A 17,293-nucleotide genomic window follows, 5' to 3' on the forward strand; every position below is an offset into this window, starting at 1 on the left:
CTCACATATTCACACACATGCACACAAACACGAGCATGAGAACTAAGATCTAAAATATAGAAAAAGGGGGAAATAAAGAATATACACAAATGCAAGAAAACATGCACATATCAGCACAACGGCCTCCAAGCGCCCTGTGCATTTGCGCGTGAAGCCACACCAACATCAACATCATTTTGGTGCCGTGCCAGAGAATGATGTGGCGTCGTGCAAGTGAGAACTCGCGTCATGCCAAAACTCGGATAAAAATGAGGCCGGGTGCTCAGCATAGACGAAAAATTAGACATTGTTCGTGCCATCGAATGTGACACGAAGAAGTCGGCGCTGGCACGCGACAGGGATCTGCTGTTGACTACGGTCTGTGGCATTTCGAATGCGAAGTTGCTTGACAGCGCTGCTGCGACCGTGAAGAGATGTCGGCCATGAGGTTCAACTTTTCGCCATCGTTGCCTCTGTTGTTGCTGAAGTGTCGACTAGCGACAGTGATGAGGACGACACGGAAAGTGACAGCACGGGCGATTCAGGCCTGACAGTGGCAGAAGCTGCACATTACGTTAGCCTCATGAATGCAATCGTCGCGATGTGAACAGCACCCCGCAATGAAAAAGGCGGCTCGTGACTTCTGCTGCGCTACCGCCCTCGCGCACGGAGAACATGCAACGCCAACGAGGAACCTGCCATGCGTTTGTTTGCCGAGAAGGCGGGGCTGGCTGAAAGGCTGGCTCACAGCTTCAGCAAGTTTGAGGCCGCTGTCATCACTGCTAGGCCACCGTGGCATCAAATGAAAATAACACGTTTGTCGCGTGAAGTAAATAAATACTGCATGTTTATTCCCCTTTAATCACACTCTCTCCGAGTTCCGCTTTTGACAGGTAAGTGGGTGATCTCATGCCATTTCAGTTAAGCAGTACTACTGTTTAGTACATACTTTGCCCGAGCTCCAGCCAACTATGGTTTAATGAGGTTTCACTGTACAGTCGATCCCGGATATATCGAACATGAAGGGGATCGCAAAATAGTTCGATATATCGGTAATTGCATGTTAAAAGTTTCTCTAATAACTCCACACATCTCAAGGCAGTTTCCTTGTTCTGCCGGGCCGCCCGATGGAGATGATGTACCGCCGTGTTTGTGTGACAAAAAGGAAAAACACTGCATGTTAACCGATACGTAAGCAATAAGTTGGTACGGTTTATGTGGATACAAAACACATTATGTTCAATTGCCGCTGAGTTGGGGATATGACTTTACTACTTTTAAAACGAAACTACTGTTTAAGCGGGTACGGCACCATGCACCGATATCATCAGTGGCAATATGGTGTGTCGTTACATTGCTTTAAAGCTGGTCTCATCAGTGTCAACAGCCGTCATGAGATTGTTTCTGCCAAAGTGTATTCTACATTTATTCAAATTTATAGTTGTGCTGCTCCAAAAACCACGTGAGGAATAAAAGCCATGCGTACGTGCAGGCCCGCCCAGCTTCCTGCTGTTCAGCCAGAAGTTCAGCATCAGTCGGCTCGGCTTGGATGCCGAAGATTCCCCAGATGTGATGCTGCCCATTCAAGGCCTCAAGAACATACGTGCCTTGGAATTCGACCCTGTTTCAGATTTCCTCTACTGGATCGACGGCAAGTCACACGTCATCCGTCGAAGCCGGGACAATGGAACTCAGGTGAATCTCTAGCATTACAAAACTGGCATCTGCTGGAGCAGGCTTTTCCCAAGTGTTCATTTACAGATGAATTCTCGTGGCAAGGAGTGGATGATTGGACGAAAGTTCTCAACGTTACTTTTCCTCCCTTGAGCGGTTTCTTGTGCATCTGTAGTGAGGTTTTCATTTGGGCAATTTGATACGGATCCATGATGAAGCGAAGGTAGCACAAAACAACAAGGACAGAAAATAATGGACACCACAAGCACTTAATGGTCACTAATGGTTTATGTGCAGTTATGTGCAATATGAGCTGCAACACAGTGCCTGTGTTGAAAAATGACAGTGGTCTTGAAAACCGAAAATCTCATAAAAAAGGTGATTATTCAGAATTACTTGTTCTGGCATCTAGAATGCCTAGTCTACACAATATTAATACGATTTGCCCAAAAACGCACCTAAGTGTCCGAAAAAAATTATTTTGTCAGTGCAGACGGCGAGAAAAAAGCCCAAAATCACACAGAAACACTGCAATTCACGAAGCTATCTCGAGCGCCACCATCTTGGTATCGTTAGAAAGATTAAAGTTCTCCCTTTCAGTTCACCGCATCCTCGCTAGGGTTGGCAGTGTCAATGAACATTTAATTAATTAATCAATTAGAAGTATCCAGCAAAACAATTAATCTTCATTGATTTCCGCCTTTCACTTAATCAACCTAATCGATTAGGCATGTTAGATTAATCATTTTAGACTATTTGACAGGAGTTGTGTTAAAATTTCGAAATCAGGCTAGAATAGCGGAGCTCAAGCAACGACTGTGCAGCTGTGGTAGAGCGACTGTCAACTGTTCCTCCAAGTGATGCCGAGCTGTGCGCTTCCCCTCTTTTTCCCCACACGACACACACCACCACACCACCTGGAGCCAGAGGCTTGAAATGCTCTCGCAATTCAAGGCATACTGTAGCACCTCTGTCATTGATCGTCATGTCACTTCTAGTCCGCTACAGATGTGGCAGAGCATTCGCGCCGGTTTATAGCGTGTATTTGACATAGCAATGGAATTTATATCGACTCCAGCAAATCTGTGCCTCCCGAGCATCTATTCTCGCATGCTGGTTGTGTGGCTATTCAAAGATGTCCATTTTCACTCGAACATCCCAACCAATTCACAATCCTTTTAATAGATTAGCATGTGGCTTAACATCTTAAACCAGTAATTTTCTTTTCCCCTGTGCATATTGCAATTTCTTGCATATTGACAAGTGTACTTATCCTTTTCTCGGGGACTGCAGTTCATCCATTGACAACTTCAAGTTATCGCTCAGCATAAGACGCGAGTTAATGACATCTTAGTTGAACTCAAGAAAAATGAAATGGGCATGGGCAGGACATGTAATGAGGAGGGAAGATAACCGATGGTCATTAAGGGTTACGGATTGGATTCCAAGGGAAGGGAAGCGTAGCAGGGGGCGGCAGAAAGTTAGGTGGGCGGATGAGATTAAGAAGTTTGCTGCGACAACATGGCCACACTTAGTACATGACCGGGCTAGTTGAAGAAATATTGGAGAGGTCTTTGCCCTGCAGTAGGTGTAACCAGGCTGATGATGATAATGATGATGAGACGCGCCTGCATGATTGGAACTTACTGGCATTTTATCGATGGTTCTGTGCGTTGTCTGTTGCCACTGAAGCTTGTGTAGTCTGATAGTATGCGTGACACGAATTGTGTAGTACTTTTTGGAAGACACGCGGGCACCAGCGATTAATTTTGAAAATGTCTGTGTATGTAACTTGTTACCTTGCCTGACATCGTAAGTGTAAGATGCCAATGGGCAATCAATCTGCAAGAGACCTTTTGTTGGCTTATCATACACCTGATCATAAGAACTTTATTGCGAATGTTTTTTTCAATATCTGCATGTGATGAATATCACATATGTGTCTGATGAGACTGTCATAACGAGGTCTTACTCCCAGCTAACGCAGTCCCAGCTTATTCAATGTAAAGCAAGTTTTGTTTTTCTGGGAACCTTAGCCTCGAACTCACTATGTATATAGACCTGTGTGCTTGTTTATCTTCTTCCAGTGACCGCTTTTTCACCAGCTTACAAGTGTTCAGCGTCATTGCTCAGTACAAGAGGCACATGCATGATTTAGAATTTACACAAATGTTATTGGTGATTCTATCTGTTAAGCGTGTTTTCACTGAACCTTGTATAATCAGATTGCATGTGCGACACAAATATTGTAGTAGTTCCTGGAAACCACAAGGGCACTAGCGATTGCTCTGGAACCTTTGACGGGTGATGTATAAAAGCCAATGTGCTTGACCTGGTGATCAGATTTTCGACGATCACCAACTGTGTTCGCCGCTATCATAGTGCTTTGAGTGTAATTTCCTTTTTTGAGCACAGGTTCACTGAATAAAAATTTAGTCAAGGTATTAACAGTTTCGCTGCTGTGTTTCTTGACCATCACTACCACGTGACATCTGGTGGAGGCGCTAGTGCATTCATGTACCGAACGCCCCCGCAAAGCCGCGATCTAAGCCCGACACCTGAAGACAATGGCAATGTCTTAAAGGACAAGCGACTTGCCATAGGCAGCAAGGACTGCTACCGGTGTACAGGCGTCTACCTGAAAAAAAAGATAAAGTGCACGGCCACAACAGCAGCTACAATGGCAGCCCCTGCATCGCCAACACCGATCGTGCTGCAGCAGCACAGTGAGCTACTCACGTTCCACGGATAAACAATTGAGGACCCAGAAAGCTGGCTGAAGACATGGAAGGGCCACTGCAATGAACACCTGGAACAGCAACGACAAGCTGCACCATGTCTTTTTCGCGTTGAAAAATGCCACCAGGACGTGGTTTGAGAATCGAGAAACTACCTTAACAACGTGGTACTTGTTGCGCAGCGGCTTCCTCCAGACATTCACAAGCATCGTGCACAAAGAGCGAGCGCAAGCTCTACTAGAAACTCGCGTGCAGCTGCCCAATGAGACTATCGCAATCTTCACGAAAGAGACCACCAGTGTTTTCCGGCACGCCAACCCGGAAATGTCAGACAAGAAAAAATTTGAATTCCTGATGCCCAAGGGCTCAAGGCCATCATTTAGGTAGAGAGGCCTAGGTCTCAAATCTGCTGTGCACAAATAAAGTTTATTCCTCGTCCTCCTCCTGATGTGGGGCGTCAAGCGAGAACTATTCCTTGGACTGATCTGCAACCTGTCGAAGACCATAGCTGAGTTCTTGACAGAGGCAACGACAATTGAGAAAACTTTGGAAATGCGCACTAGGCAATATAACCGCCAAATGCTCATGCTGCAGTGCACCAGCCAAGCACTGGCCTCCGACGTCCTTCAAGAGATCTCAGGGCCATTGTGCGTGAAGAACTGCACAGATCATACCTTCATCGCAACCTCAGGTGGCCTCGGTCACTGACATGGTCAAGGAAGAATTACAGCGATCAATTGAAGTTCCTCAGGTGCAGCTGCAATCGCCATAAGCCCAGCCAGAAGCAATTACATTCGCCGCCATCACCCGCCACCATGGTCCTCTTCGGCGCCCATGCCAGGTCCTCGAAGCACCGCGATTGTGTCGACCAGTGCGGTGTTCCAAGGAAGACCTGAAGTTTGATGCACCTTGGACCATCGTATACTCTGCTATGACTGCAAAGAACTGGGCCAAATGGGACTGCCAAGGTTCGCCATCAACGATTCGCGCCTGCAGCAGGGTGAACACCCTCGCAATATTACCGACTACCTCGCTGCCACTTAGTAAAGCCCTGAACAACCGTCCCATTCACCGTCACCTGGCCGCTACCTGTTGTTGCAGCGCCGACATTACACTGGCCCAGCTGGGAGCCAGTCCGTCAGCCCATATCCAGAAAAATAAAAGCAGCAATCGGTGGAGGTGCAGCTGCCGTTTGTTGAACTGACGGAAGACCCTGCGCTGACGACGAAGACGCAGAAAAGACTATCTCAACTACACACCAGCGAGGTGCTGCCATCCTGGCGAAGCCTAAAAACAAAGAATATGCGGACGAAAGAAGACCTGACAATGCAACGTTCCAGCCACAGGTCAACACGACGCAAGCATGATCTGACGCCAAGACTTAACTGAAATGCAAGACAAAGAGCCACCGACCTCGATGTGCTTCACGACGGCCCTGCAGTCTCCGCATTAGTAGATACATGAGCCGACTACTCCGTCATGACTGACCCATCACCGCACAGTTGAAGAAAGGTAAGACTCCATGGGAAGGCACTCAAATCCGCACAGCTGGAAGACGCCTAATAACGCCGACTGGAATCCGCACGACAAGAATTACCATTTGTGGCTGGACCTACCCTGCCACCCTCGTTATCCTCCAACAGTGTTCATGAAACGTCATGCTCGGCAAGGACTTCCTGAACCAACGTGGCGCGATCATCTACCTGAAGTTGAACTAGTAACGCTGTCCAAAGATCAAGTGATGCTGCAGGAAAGCTCTCGTAGTCACCATACCTTGAGTGTGCTTGAAGATCAAGTGAGCATCCTGCCTTGCTACGGCATTGTCATTTCTGTCAACACTAAAACACCCGCACATGTAGAAGATGTCATTGAGGGTGACGAGTGTCTACTGCTCGATTGTGAAATTTGCTTCGCAAGGGGGATCACTCGACTGCATGGAGGAGAAAAGGAGAGTAATGCTGACAAACTTCAGCCAGGAGTTCAAGAACATCAACAAGGCCATGACAATTGCATGCCTCGAAGAAATTGTGCAAACCAGCAATGCATGTTTGTCCTCTCCGATTCTGCCACATCTACCTCGAAGACCATAGTTCTCGAACCATTCTTCGAAATAAATCCAAGCCTCCCATGAATAAGCAACAATAGCTCGAAAGTCTTCTCTGACTATACAAAGACTGCTTTTCAATGTCATTGAAGATTCAGGAAACACCATTTGCAAAGCATCACATAATAACCGAAGAATCAGCTTCACCACTCTGCCAGAGCCCTTACTGAGTGTCGACGCGAGAACGAGAAGCTATAAGGCAACAATTTGATGAAATTTTGCGCGATGATATCATCCATTCGTCGAAAAGCCTGTGGGCATCTCCTGTGGTCTTAGTGAAGAAGAAGGACGGAAGTCTGGGCTTCTGCGTTGATTATCACATCACCAAGAAGGACGTGTACCCCCTCTTATGGATACACAATGCATTTGACCAACTCTGCAATGCTAAGTACTTTTCGTTGATGGACCTCAACACTGGTTATTGGCAAATTGTAGTTAACGAAAGGGATTGAGACAATACCGCGTTTATAATGCCAGAAAGCCTCTAGAGTGATAAACGCTTGCTGGGAAACACTTGCTTGATAAAAGCTTGCTATCAATTGATAGGAATAGCTCATATTCGGAAATACAGCGAAACCTCGTAAAACCGTAGTTGGCCGTAGCTCGGAAAAAGTACGTACTAAACGGTAGTACTGCTCAACTGAAATAGCCTGAGATCGCCCACTTACCTGTCAAAAACAGAACTCAGAGGGAGTGCGATGAAAAGAGAAAAAACATGCAGTATCTATTCACTTCGCGCGACAAAAGTGTTATTTTCGTTTGATGCTGTGGCGGCCTAGCAGCGACGACAGCGGCCTCAAACTTACTGAAGCTGTGAGCCAGCTTTTCAGCGAGCCCCGTCTTCTCGGCAAACAAACGCATGGCAGATTCCTCGTTGGCGTTGCATGTTCTCCGTGCGCGCGGGCGGTAGCGCAGCAGAAGTCACGAGCCGCCTTTTTCATTGCGAGGTGCTGTTCACATCGCGACGATTGCATTCATGAGGCTAACGTAATGCGCAGCTTCTGCCACTGTCAGGCCTGAATCGCCCGTGCTGTCGCTTTCCGTGTCGTCTTCATCACTGTCACTAGTCGACACTTCGGCAACAACGAGACACTGATGGCGAAAAGTTGAACCTCATAGCCGACATCTCTTCATGGTCGCAGCAGCACTGCCGAGCAACCTCGCATTCCAAATGCCACACACCGTAGTCAACAGCTGATCCCTGTCGTGTGCCAGCACCGACTTCTTCATGTCACGTTCGATAGCACGATGTCTAATTTTTCATCTATGCTGAGTACCCGGTGTCTTTTTTATCCGGCATGACGCGAGTCCTTCATTGCAGGACGCCACAACGCTCTATGGCACGGCGCCGAAATGATGTTGATGTTCATGTTGATATAGCTTCATGCGCAAATGCACAGGGCAGTTGGAGGCCATTGTTCCGATCTCTGAGGCTTGTTGTTCTGCCAGGTCGCCCGATGGAGACGATGCACCGCTGTGTTTGCGCGACGAGAAGTGGAAATGCCACGTGCTAACCGAAACGTACACAATAAGCTGCTATGGTTTATGCTTATATAAAACACATTATATTCAATAGCCGCTGAGTTGGGGATTTGACTTTACTGCTTTTAAAACGAAACTACTGTTTAAGCGGGTACGGTATAATGAGGTTTTACTGTATTTGCTTTTTTATCCATATCCTTCTTATTTGTATTTGAGAATGGTTAACTTGATTTGCAATGGGTTTTATAGGTATTTTCGAAGATATTTTACTCGCTGTGCATTTTGCTAACCCCTCCCTTCTGTTTTCTTTTACAATAAAATAAACACTACTCCTTACTATTCAAACTGGATTAAGTCATTTATTTTTTAACACGCTCACTAGAGAGTGACATCATTGGGTGACATGATGTCAGCCCATCTCAACGTAAAACAAAGTTCTGTGTCACTCGGGGAATTTCGCAAAGGCACTCGGGGAATACTTGGAAAACTCGGGGAATTTGGAAATGTCAACTTGGTAGACACCCTGGTTTAGGCAGGTTCTGGGGGGTTGAGGCTTGCTTCATGGTGCCAGAAGACGCTAAACCCAGATTCTGGAGGCCCTGGCAGACTTCGTTTGCTCTGAAGGATCAGTTTGAGGAGTTGTTGCAGAGACTGGCCCATCAAGGCATAGTCCGACCAGTGAAGACTGCCAGATGGACAGTTTCGCATATGCGCCGATTTCAAGATGACTGTCAATCCCATAGCACTTGTGGAAACATAACCAATGCCGCGCATAGGTGAATTGCTCACAAAGCTAGATCTGAAGGACGCCTACCAGCAGATCGAGCTGGAATAATAATCGCAAGAGTTCATCACTGTCATTCCCTCCAAAGGCCTGTTTCAGTACACGAGACTGCTATTCGTGGCCGAATCAGCACCAGCAATGCATGCAGTCCACTTATAACAGTAGCACATACAATACAAGGTCTGTTAGAAAAGTATCCGACCTTCTTTTTTTTTTTGTGAACACCTGATGGATAATAAACAAGTGAGCTTGCATCAGCCGACCTTGAACCTTTGTGCGAATGTGCAAATTTTTTCCCGCCTGCCGATAGCGTCAGTCGCTGGGACGCAGCATTTGAGTGAGGTAGTGTGCAGTGCTCTCGTCGGTTTTTTATTGCAAGGAAAACGGCGGAGCGACTGGAGCAGCATTACTGGATCAAATTTTGCCAGAAACTGGGCGACAGCCAACCCATTCGGAAGATTCAGACGGCTTTCGGTGATGATGCTATGAGCAGCACACAAATTGAGTGGTGCAACTGGTTTAAAGACAGCCGCACATCGGTGGAAAGCGAGCCATGCTCCGGTCGGTCATCAACATGTCGAATTGACCAAGTCATTGCCGAAGTGAATGCTGTGGTGATGCGGGACCATTGTATGACTATCCGAGAAATTGCGGAAGAGGTGGGCATCCGCACTTTTTGTGCACATTCCATTATGACGGAAGATTTGGCCATGAAGAGAGTTACGGCAAAATTCATGCCGAAGCTGCTCATGGTGGAGCAAATGCAACTTGTTTCACAAGACATGCTAGATTCCACAAACAGTGACCCCTACTTCATAAACACCATAATCACTTGTGATGAGTCTTGGGTGTACGGGTACAACCCAGAAACCAAATCCCAGTAGTCACAGTGGAAGCATTCCACGTCACGAAGACCAAAGAAGGCCCGCCAATTGAGCAGCAATGTCAAAGTGATGCTGCCTGCTTTCTTTGACTTCTGTGGTGTGGTACACCATGAGTACGCACCACAGGGTCAAATAATCGCCAAGGCGACAATCACATAGGCGACAGGGATGTCCCCTGTCGCCTATGTGATGCCGTGCGACTCAAGAGATCGAAGTTGTGGTCAACAAGAAATTGGCGCATCCATCACAACAATGCTCCTGCACATTCCTTGCATTTGATTCAGATTTTTTGGTGAAAAACCAGACTCCTTACTCTCCTGATATGGCTCCCTCCGTCTTCTGGCTGTTTCCCAAAATCAAGAGGCCATTGAAAGGAGCTGCAACGACAGCTGAGCTAAACACCGTTCTGAAAGAGGCTTTCTTGGATTGCTTCCAACAATGGCAGCACCACTGGGAGAAGTGTGTGGAGTCCCAAGGAGACTACTTTGAGGGTGATTAGGTTTCTAATACTCCAGTTGTGCCAGTTTTTTTTCTTTGGCCAAATGTCGGATACTTTTCTAACAGACCTCGTATATCTGTTATAACTAGAGTCAACTTATCAACTTGTGCATTAGGGCTATGAGAAAAAAAAACATATAACTATATGTTATTCACCACATAGTGGATATAACGATTGAAATTCTGCCTTTTGGATGGCGTTTTCCATGAAGAATAATAGTGAAATTTGTGTTGCTAAGTTCCCCTTAACCGAGATGGGGCGAAAAGCTTGCCTGCGTGAGTTTGTATCTGCCGCCATTACCATGCAGTGCGTCTCACCAGGGCGCCGATTGCGAAAGCCAGGGAAAGCATCGCAAGTTAGCGCAGCGTGCCACAAGATGGCGCCAGCTGCTTCGTGTCCGCTTTGCCGGCGAGTGTCCAAAAAAAAAAAAAGAACGAGAAGTAGACTGCACTCGCACCCCCTTTCTACAATCTCCCTCTCTTCCTCAGCGAGCGGGGAAACATACCATGGAAGCAGCAGTAAGTGCATCTACAAAGCAGAAAGCTGTGTCACCTGAAACAAAGCTGCAAATTATGCAATACTCAAAGTCCAAGCTCCTGCAGTCAACTATATCAACGATTCTGAAAACTGCGAGCGCCACAATCATGAATGCTATAACCAGTCACCATGCCGATCAACGGAAACGGTGGACTTTGTGTGCCAGGGCAAAACCCCACGTGTGAAACCAACATGGTGGCAGCCGCTGCAATTACCACACTCTGGGAGCAGGTCACTACTGGCAATAAAATAGATGGTGCTTCGATGGAGGAGTTTTTGAGTTCAGATAGCGCTGCCTTGTTCTGCGCAGAATCTCCGACGGAGCGATCATTGTCACGACACAGGTGGCGGCGGGGTGCAAAGGAGGCAACAACAGCAGCGGCAGTGACAACGAGATTGGCAGTGGTCCATCTTTGACACTGACCCCAACATTTGTGCAAAATGCACTGTTGTCAATAGAGTTGCTCACTGATTTGATGCACACTAAATTATAGCCACCAGTGCTTGTGCAGCCGCTGGACACGATGCATGCCACGGTGGTGAACTTCCATGAAAGCAAGCGCAGGTTTCTGACTATTTCACCGCACCTAACGCTTGGCACGCTGTTTAAAGGTATAAATAAACCTTTCATTTTTCACAGCCTACTTTCTACAACGCCAATTTTCCATCGTAAGTGGCAAATTTGGATTCGGAGCTACGAAGATGTGTTCGCCAACTTTATTATTCTTTTTGCGGTAGTCCAGATAAGCAGTGATCAGTTATAGCGACTGAATTTTTCGTTCTTCTTGATATCGTTAGAAGTGGAGTTCACTGTATTTCCATGGGAAATGGAAAATCTTCTGAATGGTCTTGATCATGTCACAGTCTACTTTGATGACATCTTGGTAACGGGTGACAGTGATGACAAACATTGTGCAAACGTCTGCAAGGTACTAGAGTGCTTGCAAGAGATGGGCCTGAACCTGAAACTTGCAAGAGGCAAGTTTCTGTTACCTGAGATCCAGTACTTGCGTTACATAATAGGTGCTGCCGAGCTACGTCCATATCCTGCCATGACTGAACCAATGGGGGAAGCTTCCACGAGGCGTGAAGGAGTTGCAAAGCTATTTGGGTTGAGTGAATTTCTACAGAAAGTGTCCTGAATGTGTCGGATGTACTACAACCATTGAACAACTTGTTGACCACAGGGACCAAGTGGCACTGGACTGCAGTTGAACAAGTTGCATTCGTTAGGAACGAAGAGCTTCTCGCATCCACTTATGTCTTGGCCCATTACAACCAGTACAGACCAACTGTGGTGATCACTGCTGCTTCCCCTCATGGCTTGGGGGCACTCCTAGCACAGAGAGAGACTTGTGGAGAAGAGCAGCTGATAGCCTTTGCATCAAGAAGCCTCACCGCCGCTGAAAAAAATTGCAGCCAACTGGATAAAGAGGCACATGGACTTCTGTTTGGTGTCACAAAATTCAAGCAGTACCTGTGGAGATGGAAATTCTAAGCGGTTACCGACCACAAACCCTTGTTGGGTCTCTTGGGAGCTGTTAGGCCTATTCCTGAAACGTGCTCACCGAGGGTTCTTTGCTGGGCGTTGCTGCTTGCGGAGTACAGCTACAGCCTGAGCTATAGGTCTGAAGGCCTGATGGCCCATGCAGATGGGTTGAGTAGGCTCCCCTTGCCAACAACAGAATGTTCTGCAGAGGCTCCCACAGAGGTATTCATGCTTGAAAGTGTCTATCCCCATGCTCATTCAACAAAATGGTCGCGGAAGCCACTGCTAGAGACCCGGTGCTGTCAAGATTACTACAGGATTTGCGGGCTGGTCATGTCCTAGACATAAAATCATGGGGGGCATATGTGTCCGGATTCAATCACTTGAGTGTGCATGAGATCTGTTGGCTGCGGGGAAACCGTGTTGGGGTAACCCCCAGCCTCCAAGGGGAAGTCCTTAAGTTACTCCATGAGAACCACCCTGGGGTCACGAAAATCAGTCATTGCACGAAGTCGTGTGATGACTGTCACTAGACCGCGACATCATAGCCACGGTACAAGAGTGCTGCGCTTTCCAACAGCAGCAGCCATTGAGACCAGTACCTATGATGTTGTGGCCGTTCCCAGGCAGGGCCTGATCGAGAAGTCACGTGGGCTATGCGGGACCTTATAGGAACTCCTATTTTTTATTGCAATTGGGGCATTCTCCAAATGGATCGAAGTGTATCTTGTTTGATCGCCTTTAGCAAAATGTACAATTGCGTGCATGCGAGTCATGTTTGCGATGGGCCCCCCAAATATGGTGGTATCGGACAATGGTCCCACGTTTCTGAGTGAAGCGTATGAGATTCATTATGCAAGAAAGGTGAGGCGTGCAGACAGGACACAAGAGAAGTGGACAACACGAATACCGCTATCAACTGAAGGGAGCACTGCAGCGAAAAAAGAAAAAAGACACAAAACTCGTCTGCGCAAGCTCCACTTCTCTTCTCTTGTGTGCTGTCTGCAAGCCTCACCTTTTTTGCATAATGAATCCTTACCAACTAGCTCAGCTTTCTGTCGTTCTAAGTGTATGAGATATTCTTAAAGAAGTATGCCGTGAAGTGGATGCTGGTACCGCCTTATCATCCGTTCTCTAATGGTGCTGCAGTAAGTAAGGGCTGTTCGAACAATGAAAGCAAAGCTACAGAAAGTTGGCCCAGAGGACCTACGCGCACAAATACTGTTTGCATATTAGTCTTATTCCTCACGAGGTCACCGGATGTTGCCCATCCGAATGGGATTGAGGCTGGGATGGAGGCTCAGGACTGCGTTGGACCTACTGTGGCCGGACCTAAGAAAAACAGTGATTCCGAAACAAGTTGCTCAGAAGAAGGAGTATTATCAAAGAGCCAAATTGAGGGTTCCCACACAGGCAGGACACAGGGTGCTCACCAGGAATTTTCTGCCCAGGTCCGAGCTGGATGCCTGCTGTAGTCGCTGTTGTGTCGGCAGCGGCAGGCAAGCGGGGGGCCCCGACCAGTGAACGCGCGGCTAGCGCCGGCGCAGTGAAGGAGACTCAGAGCGAACTGCTCCCGATGAAAACCGGAACGAAGACTCGACCGACCCTCGGCCGTTTATTCTTAAAAAGGCTTCACACGCCAGATGACACCTCGCGATTGGTCCAATGTTCGTCACATGACAGAAGGGGGGTGCGCCATCTAACTAAACAACTACAAAACATACATGTGCGATGACACATAGATTTGACAGGGGGCGACACTATACTACATCATCCCCCTCTGGAAACAAAGTAAACATAGTGAAACGCGCACACAAGACGCGCACTTAAGTCCAAAGGCAATTTCAGTTCATTCCCCCCCACGTTCACACACGCGCACCAGTTGCACACAAAGCACGCACTTAAGTCCACAACAAATTCAATCCGTCCCCGCCCAAGTTCACATACACGCGCACCAGTCTTGGGCACCAAAACACAGGCAGTCACTCAAACAAAGTCCAACAAGGAACACGGCACAAAACTCACTGCACCGCAACGAGGAACACATTTTACCTGTGTGAACGAAAAATGTGAACTGCCTCCTAAATGTCACAATGAGGCCCCTAGCCGTGGCATTTCGAAGACGACAAAACGCTCTACATTCAAGAAACATAATCGTCAAGCCACGGAGGCCGTTTTTTGACACGATGAGGACGCGTGCGTACCTCAGAAGAACTTTGGGGGTTGCGACGCGTTTCGGTCGACTTTAAAGACCCAGTCGTCCCACTACTATTTCCCTCCCCCTGGTTGGAAAGTTGAATGTGGTTGTCGCTCAAAGCTGGAAAGGGTTGCCCAGGAAGCTCCTCTCGAAGTCCCAACAAGTCCTGGGATGCTACCGATTCCCCACGGAATCAGAAACTATTGCTGACTGTGTAGACTCGAAAGTGATACAGTCAGACAAGCTACTTAACTGATGCTTATGAGAAGACGATGTCACTACAGACGAGTCATCGGAATGACTATCGAGGTTTGAATACGAGTACAAAAAATCTTTGTCACTTGTACACAATGTACTACCTGTTGGATCCTTCATCACTAGGGTTAACTTAGACACATGCCACGTCTTCCCATCACTGAGTAGAAAAGTAGATGGTCCTATCTGGGCCTTGACTTTACGAGGTTTACTGTACTTAAAAATTCCTTTCCTGTTAAATCTAATTCTGACGGTGTCTCCCACCTTGACACGAGCTGCCTGAGCGCCTCTACGTTTGTCTACGTACTGTTTAGTCTGCCACTGTTTCTGCAAGACCCTTTCTTGAACTTGAGACACAAGACTGTCCTGTTCCCGTGAATCTACACAGAGCCGCATGGTTCCATCCTTCTTGTGCACCACCACGAGTGGAGACACCCACTCAGAAGCGTCGACGCGCTCGATGACGTCGCAGTCCTCGAGACGTCGCAATTCATTTGTGACCTGGTCACGGAGAGCCAGGGGTAGTCAGCGCAACTTTGAAGACACTGGTTTCGCATCTTGCTGCCGATGAATTCGGTGCACAAAGTTGTTGACGAGACCGAACTCGTCACTGGAGAGGTGATCAAAACCCGGAGGCACACCTGTGGGGCTCTGTACTGAAGGAAGCGATGGTAGACGACATGTCAGCGACGTACCGTCGATCTGTATGCCCAAACGTTGGGTGGCGTCTAAACCCAGCAGTGATGTTCCTGTAGTCGTTACATGGAACGTGACGGAGCATGACCTTTGAAAAAACTGGACAGTGGCTTGAAACAGGCCTTGAATGTCGATGCGTTGCTTGGAGAAATTTTTCAAGTCCACTGTTGTTTGTGACAGTCTGTGCTGTCGACCAAGGTGCTTTCCAAAATCCTCAGCCGTCATCAATGAGACAGACGCTCCCGTATCCACCGGCAGTCGCATGGAGACGCCGTTAACTACGACCGGAACTTCCAAATCTTTAGTTTCAAAAGCGCTTACCGTCAAGACAGACGCGGACGGCTGCCCTGCGGAAGTTGAAGACAGCATCTCTGCGGAAGAGACGTGTTGAACAATACGGGTTTTTCGGCATACGGATGCAAAATGGCCCAACGTGTGGCAGGCGTTGCACCGCCGGTTCCTTGCTGGACCGTGCTGCCACACCGATCGCGTGCACCACGGTTCCCGGAGGAGCCATGTGCGAAATGTCGGCCCTCTTGGCGGCCTCTCGGAAGAAGTCCGTCGTCTTGGCGGCCTCTCGGAAGAAGTCGGACATCTTGGTGGCTTCTCGGAAGAAGTCGGACATCTTCATGGCCTCCCGGACTACACCGGCCATCTTGGCGGCTCCCCGGAAGAAGTCGGCCATCTTGGCTCGTCGACGGAACGCCAAGTTGAGATGCCTCAATTCTTCTTACATTTTCGGAGCCGAACACGCGGTTCGCTCGATGCAAGGCTTCTAACGAGCGTCCAATTTCTTCTGCCTTGTCCAGGGACAGGGTTTCGCCATGAGCCAATAACTTTTCGCAAACGCTGGCGTTCGCTGCCCCATGTATGATTTGGTCTCGGACGCGCTCGTCATAGCTTGTGCCGAAGTTGCACTGTACTGCCTTCTCCTTCAATGCGGTCACGAATTCCAGGAATCCTTCTCCCTCGAACTGCTTTCGACTGGTGAATTCGTGCCGTTCCGCCAGGACGTTTGTTGACGCGGCGAACAGCCGGTCAAGCCGCTGCAAGAGTCTCGGAAACTCTGATGCTGGCGGGACCGCATCACTTGACGTTGACGCTGCGCCGGTCGATTGCCTTGCTGCTTCACTTGAAGCTGACGCTGCGCTGGTTAACTGCCTTGCTGCTTCCTGCTCCTCGGCTGCAAAGTACTTTCGTTGTCCCTCACGCCCGAGAGCGCTGACGAGCGCGGACGCTCGTCGCGCGTCCGTCCAGTCGCCACCGCCGGCCGCTTCGAGGTGGGCCTGAAAAATTTTTTTCCAGCGATACCAAGGGATTAACGGTGGCCCAGGCAATTCCAGAAAAACGGGAAAGTTCGCCGCAAAAGACGCCATGCCCGGTAGCGTGCAGGAGACAGCGCAGAAAACAAGCCGGAGCTCACAGCAGTAATGGGGCACGGAAGAACAAGGGGGCAAGTAGGCCTAGGCTCGGAAGCCTCGCGACGCCAAGTGCGTCGGCGGCGTTTGCCGGCCGTGCAGACACGGAAGGGACGCTTCACTTACGAAGCTCGTTCGTTTCCCGGGGCTTCGGTCAGAACCGCAGCGGGAATCCCATCCTCGTCGCCAAAAGATGTTGTGTCGGCAGCGGCAGGCAAGTGGGTGGGGCCCCGGCCAGCTAAAGCGCGCGAGCGCCGGCGCAGTGAAGGAGACTCGGAGCGAACTGCTCCCGATGAAAACCGGAACGAAGACTCGACCGACCCTCGGCCGTTTATTCTTAAAAAGGCTTCACACGCCAGATGACACCTCCCGATTGGTCCAATGTTCGTCACATGACAGAAGGGGGGTGCGCCATCTAGCTAAACAATTACAAAACATACATGTGCGATGACATATAGATCTGACAGGGGGCGACACTATACTACAGTCGCCAGGCAACACAATCCCAGATGGAGCTACAGTTGGATGATGGACAGCAACGGACCCAGCATCTGGAT

At 48.6% G+C, this 17,293-nt stretch overlaps 1 protein-coding gene across 2 annotated transcripts in view; it reads left to right on the forward strand.

Moving 5' to 3' along the window:
- Positions 1 to 17,293, forward strand: part of arr (low-density lipoprotein receptor-related protein 6) — a 319,317-nt gene that overhangs the window by 242,597 nt on the left and 59,427 nt on the right. For both annotated transcript variants that reach the window (XM_065450135.1, XM_065450136.1), the window contains one exon: positions 1,472 to 1,674. In XM_065450135.1, the coding sequence (XP_065306207.1) occupies positions 1,472 to 1,674 (203 nt within the window). The remainder of the gene's footprint in view (positions 1 to 1,471; positions 1,675 to 17,293) is intronic.

Source organism: Dermacentor albipictus, chromosome 3, assembly GCF_038994185.2.
Source record: "Dermacentor albipictus isolate Rhodes 1998 colony chromosome 3, USDA_Dalb.pri_finalv2, whole genome shotgun sequence".
In the NCBI taxonomy this organism is placed as follows: Eukaryota; Metazoa; Arthropoda; class Arachnida; order Ixodida; family Ixodidae; genus Dermacentor; species Dermacentor albipictus.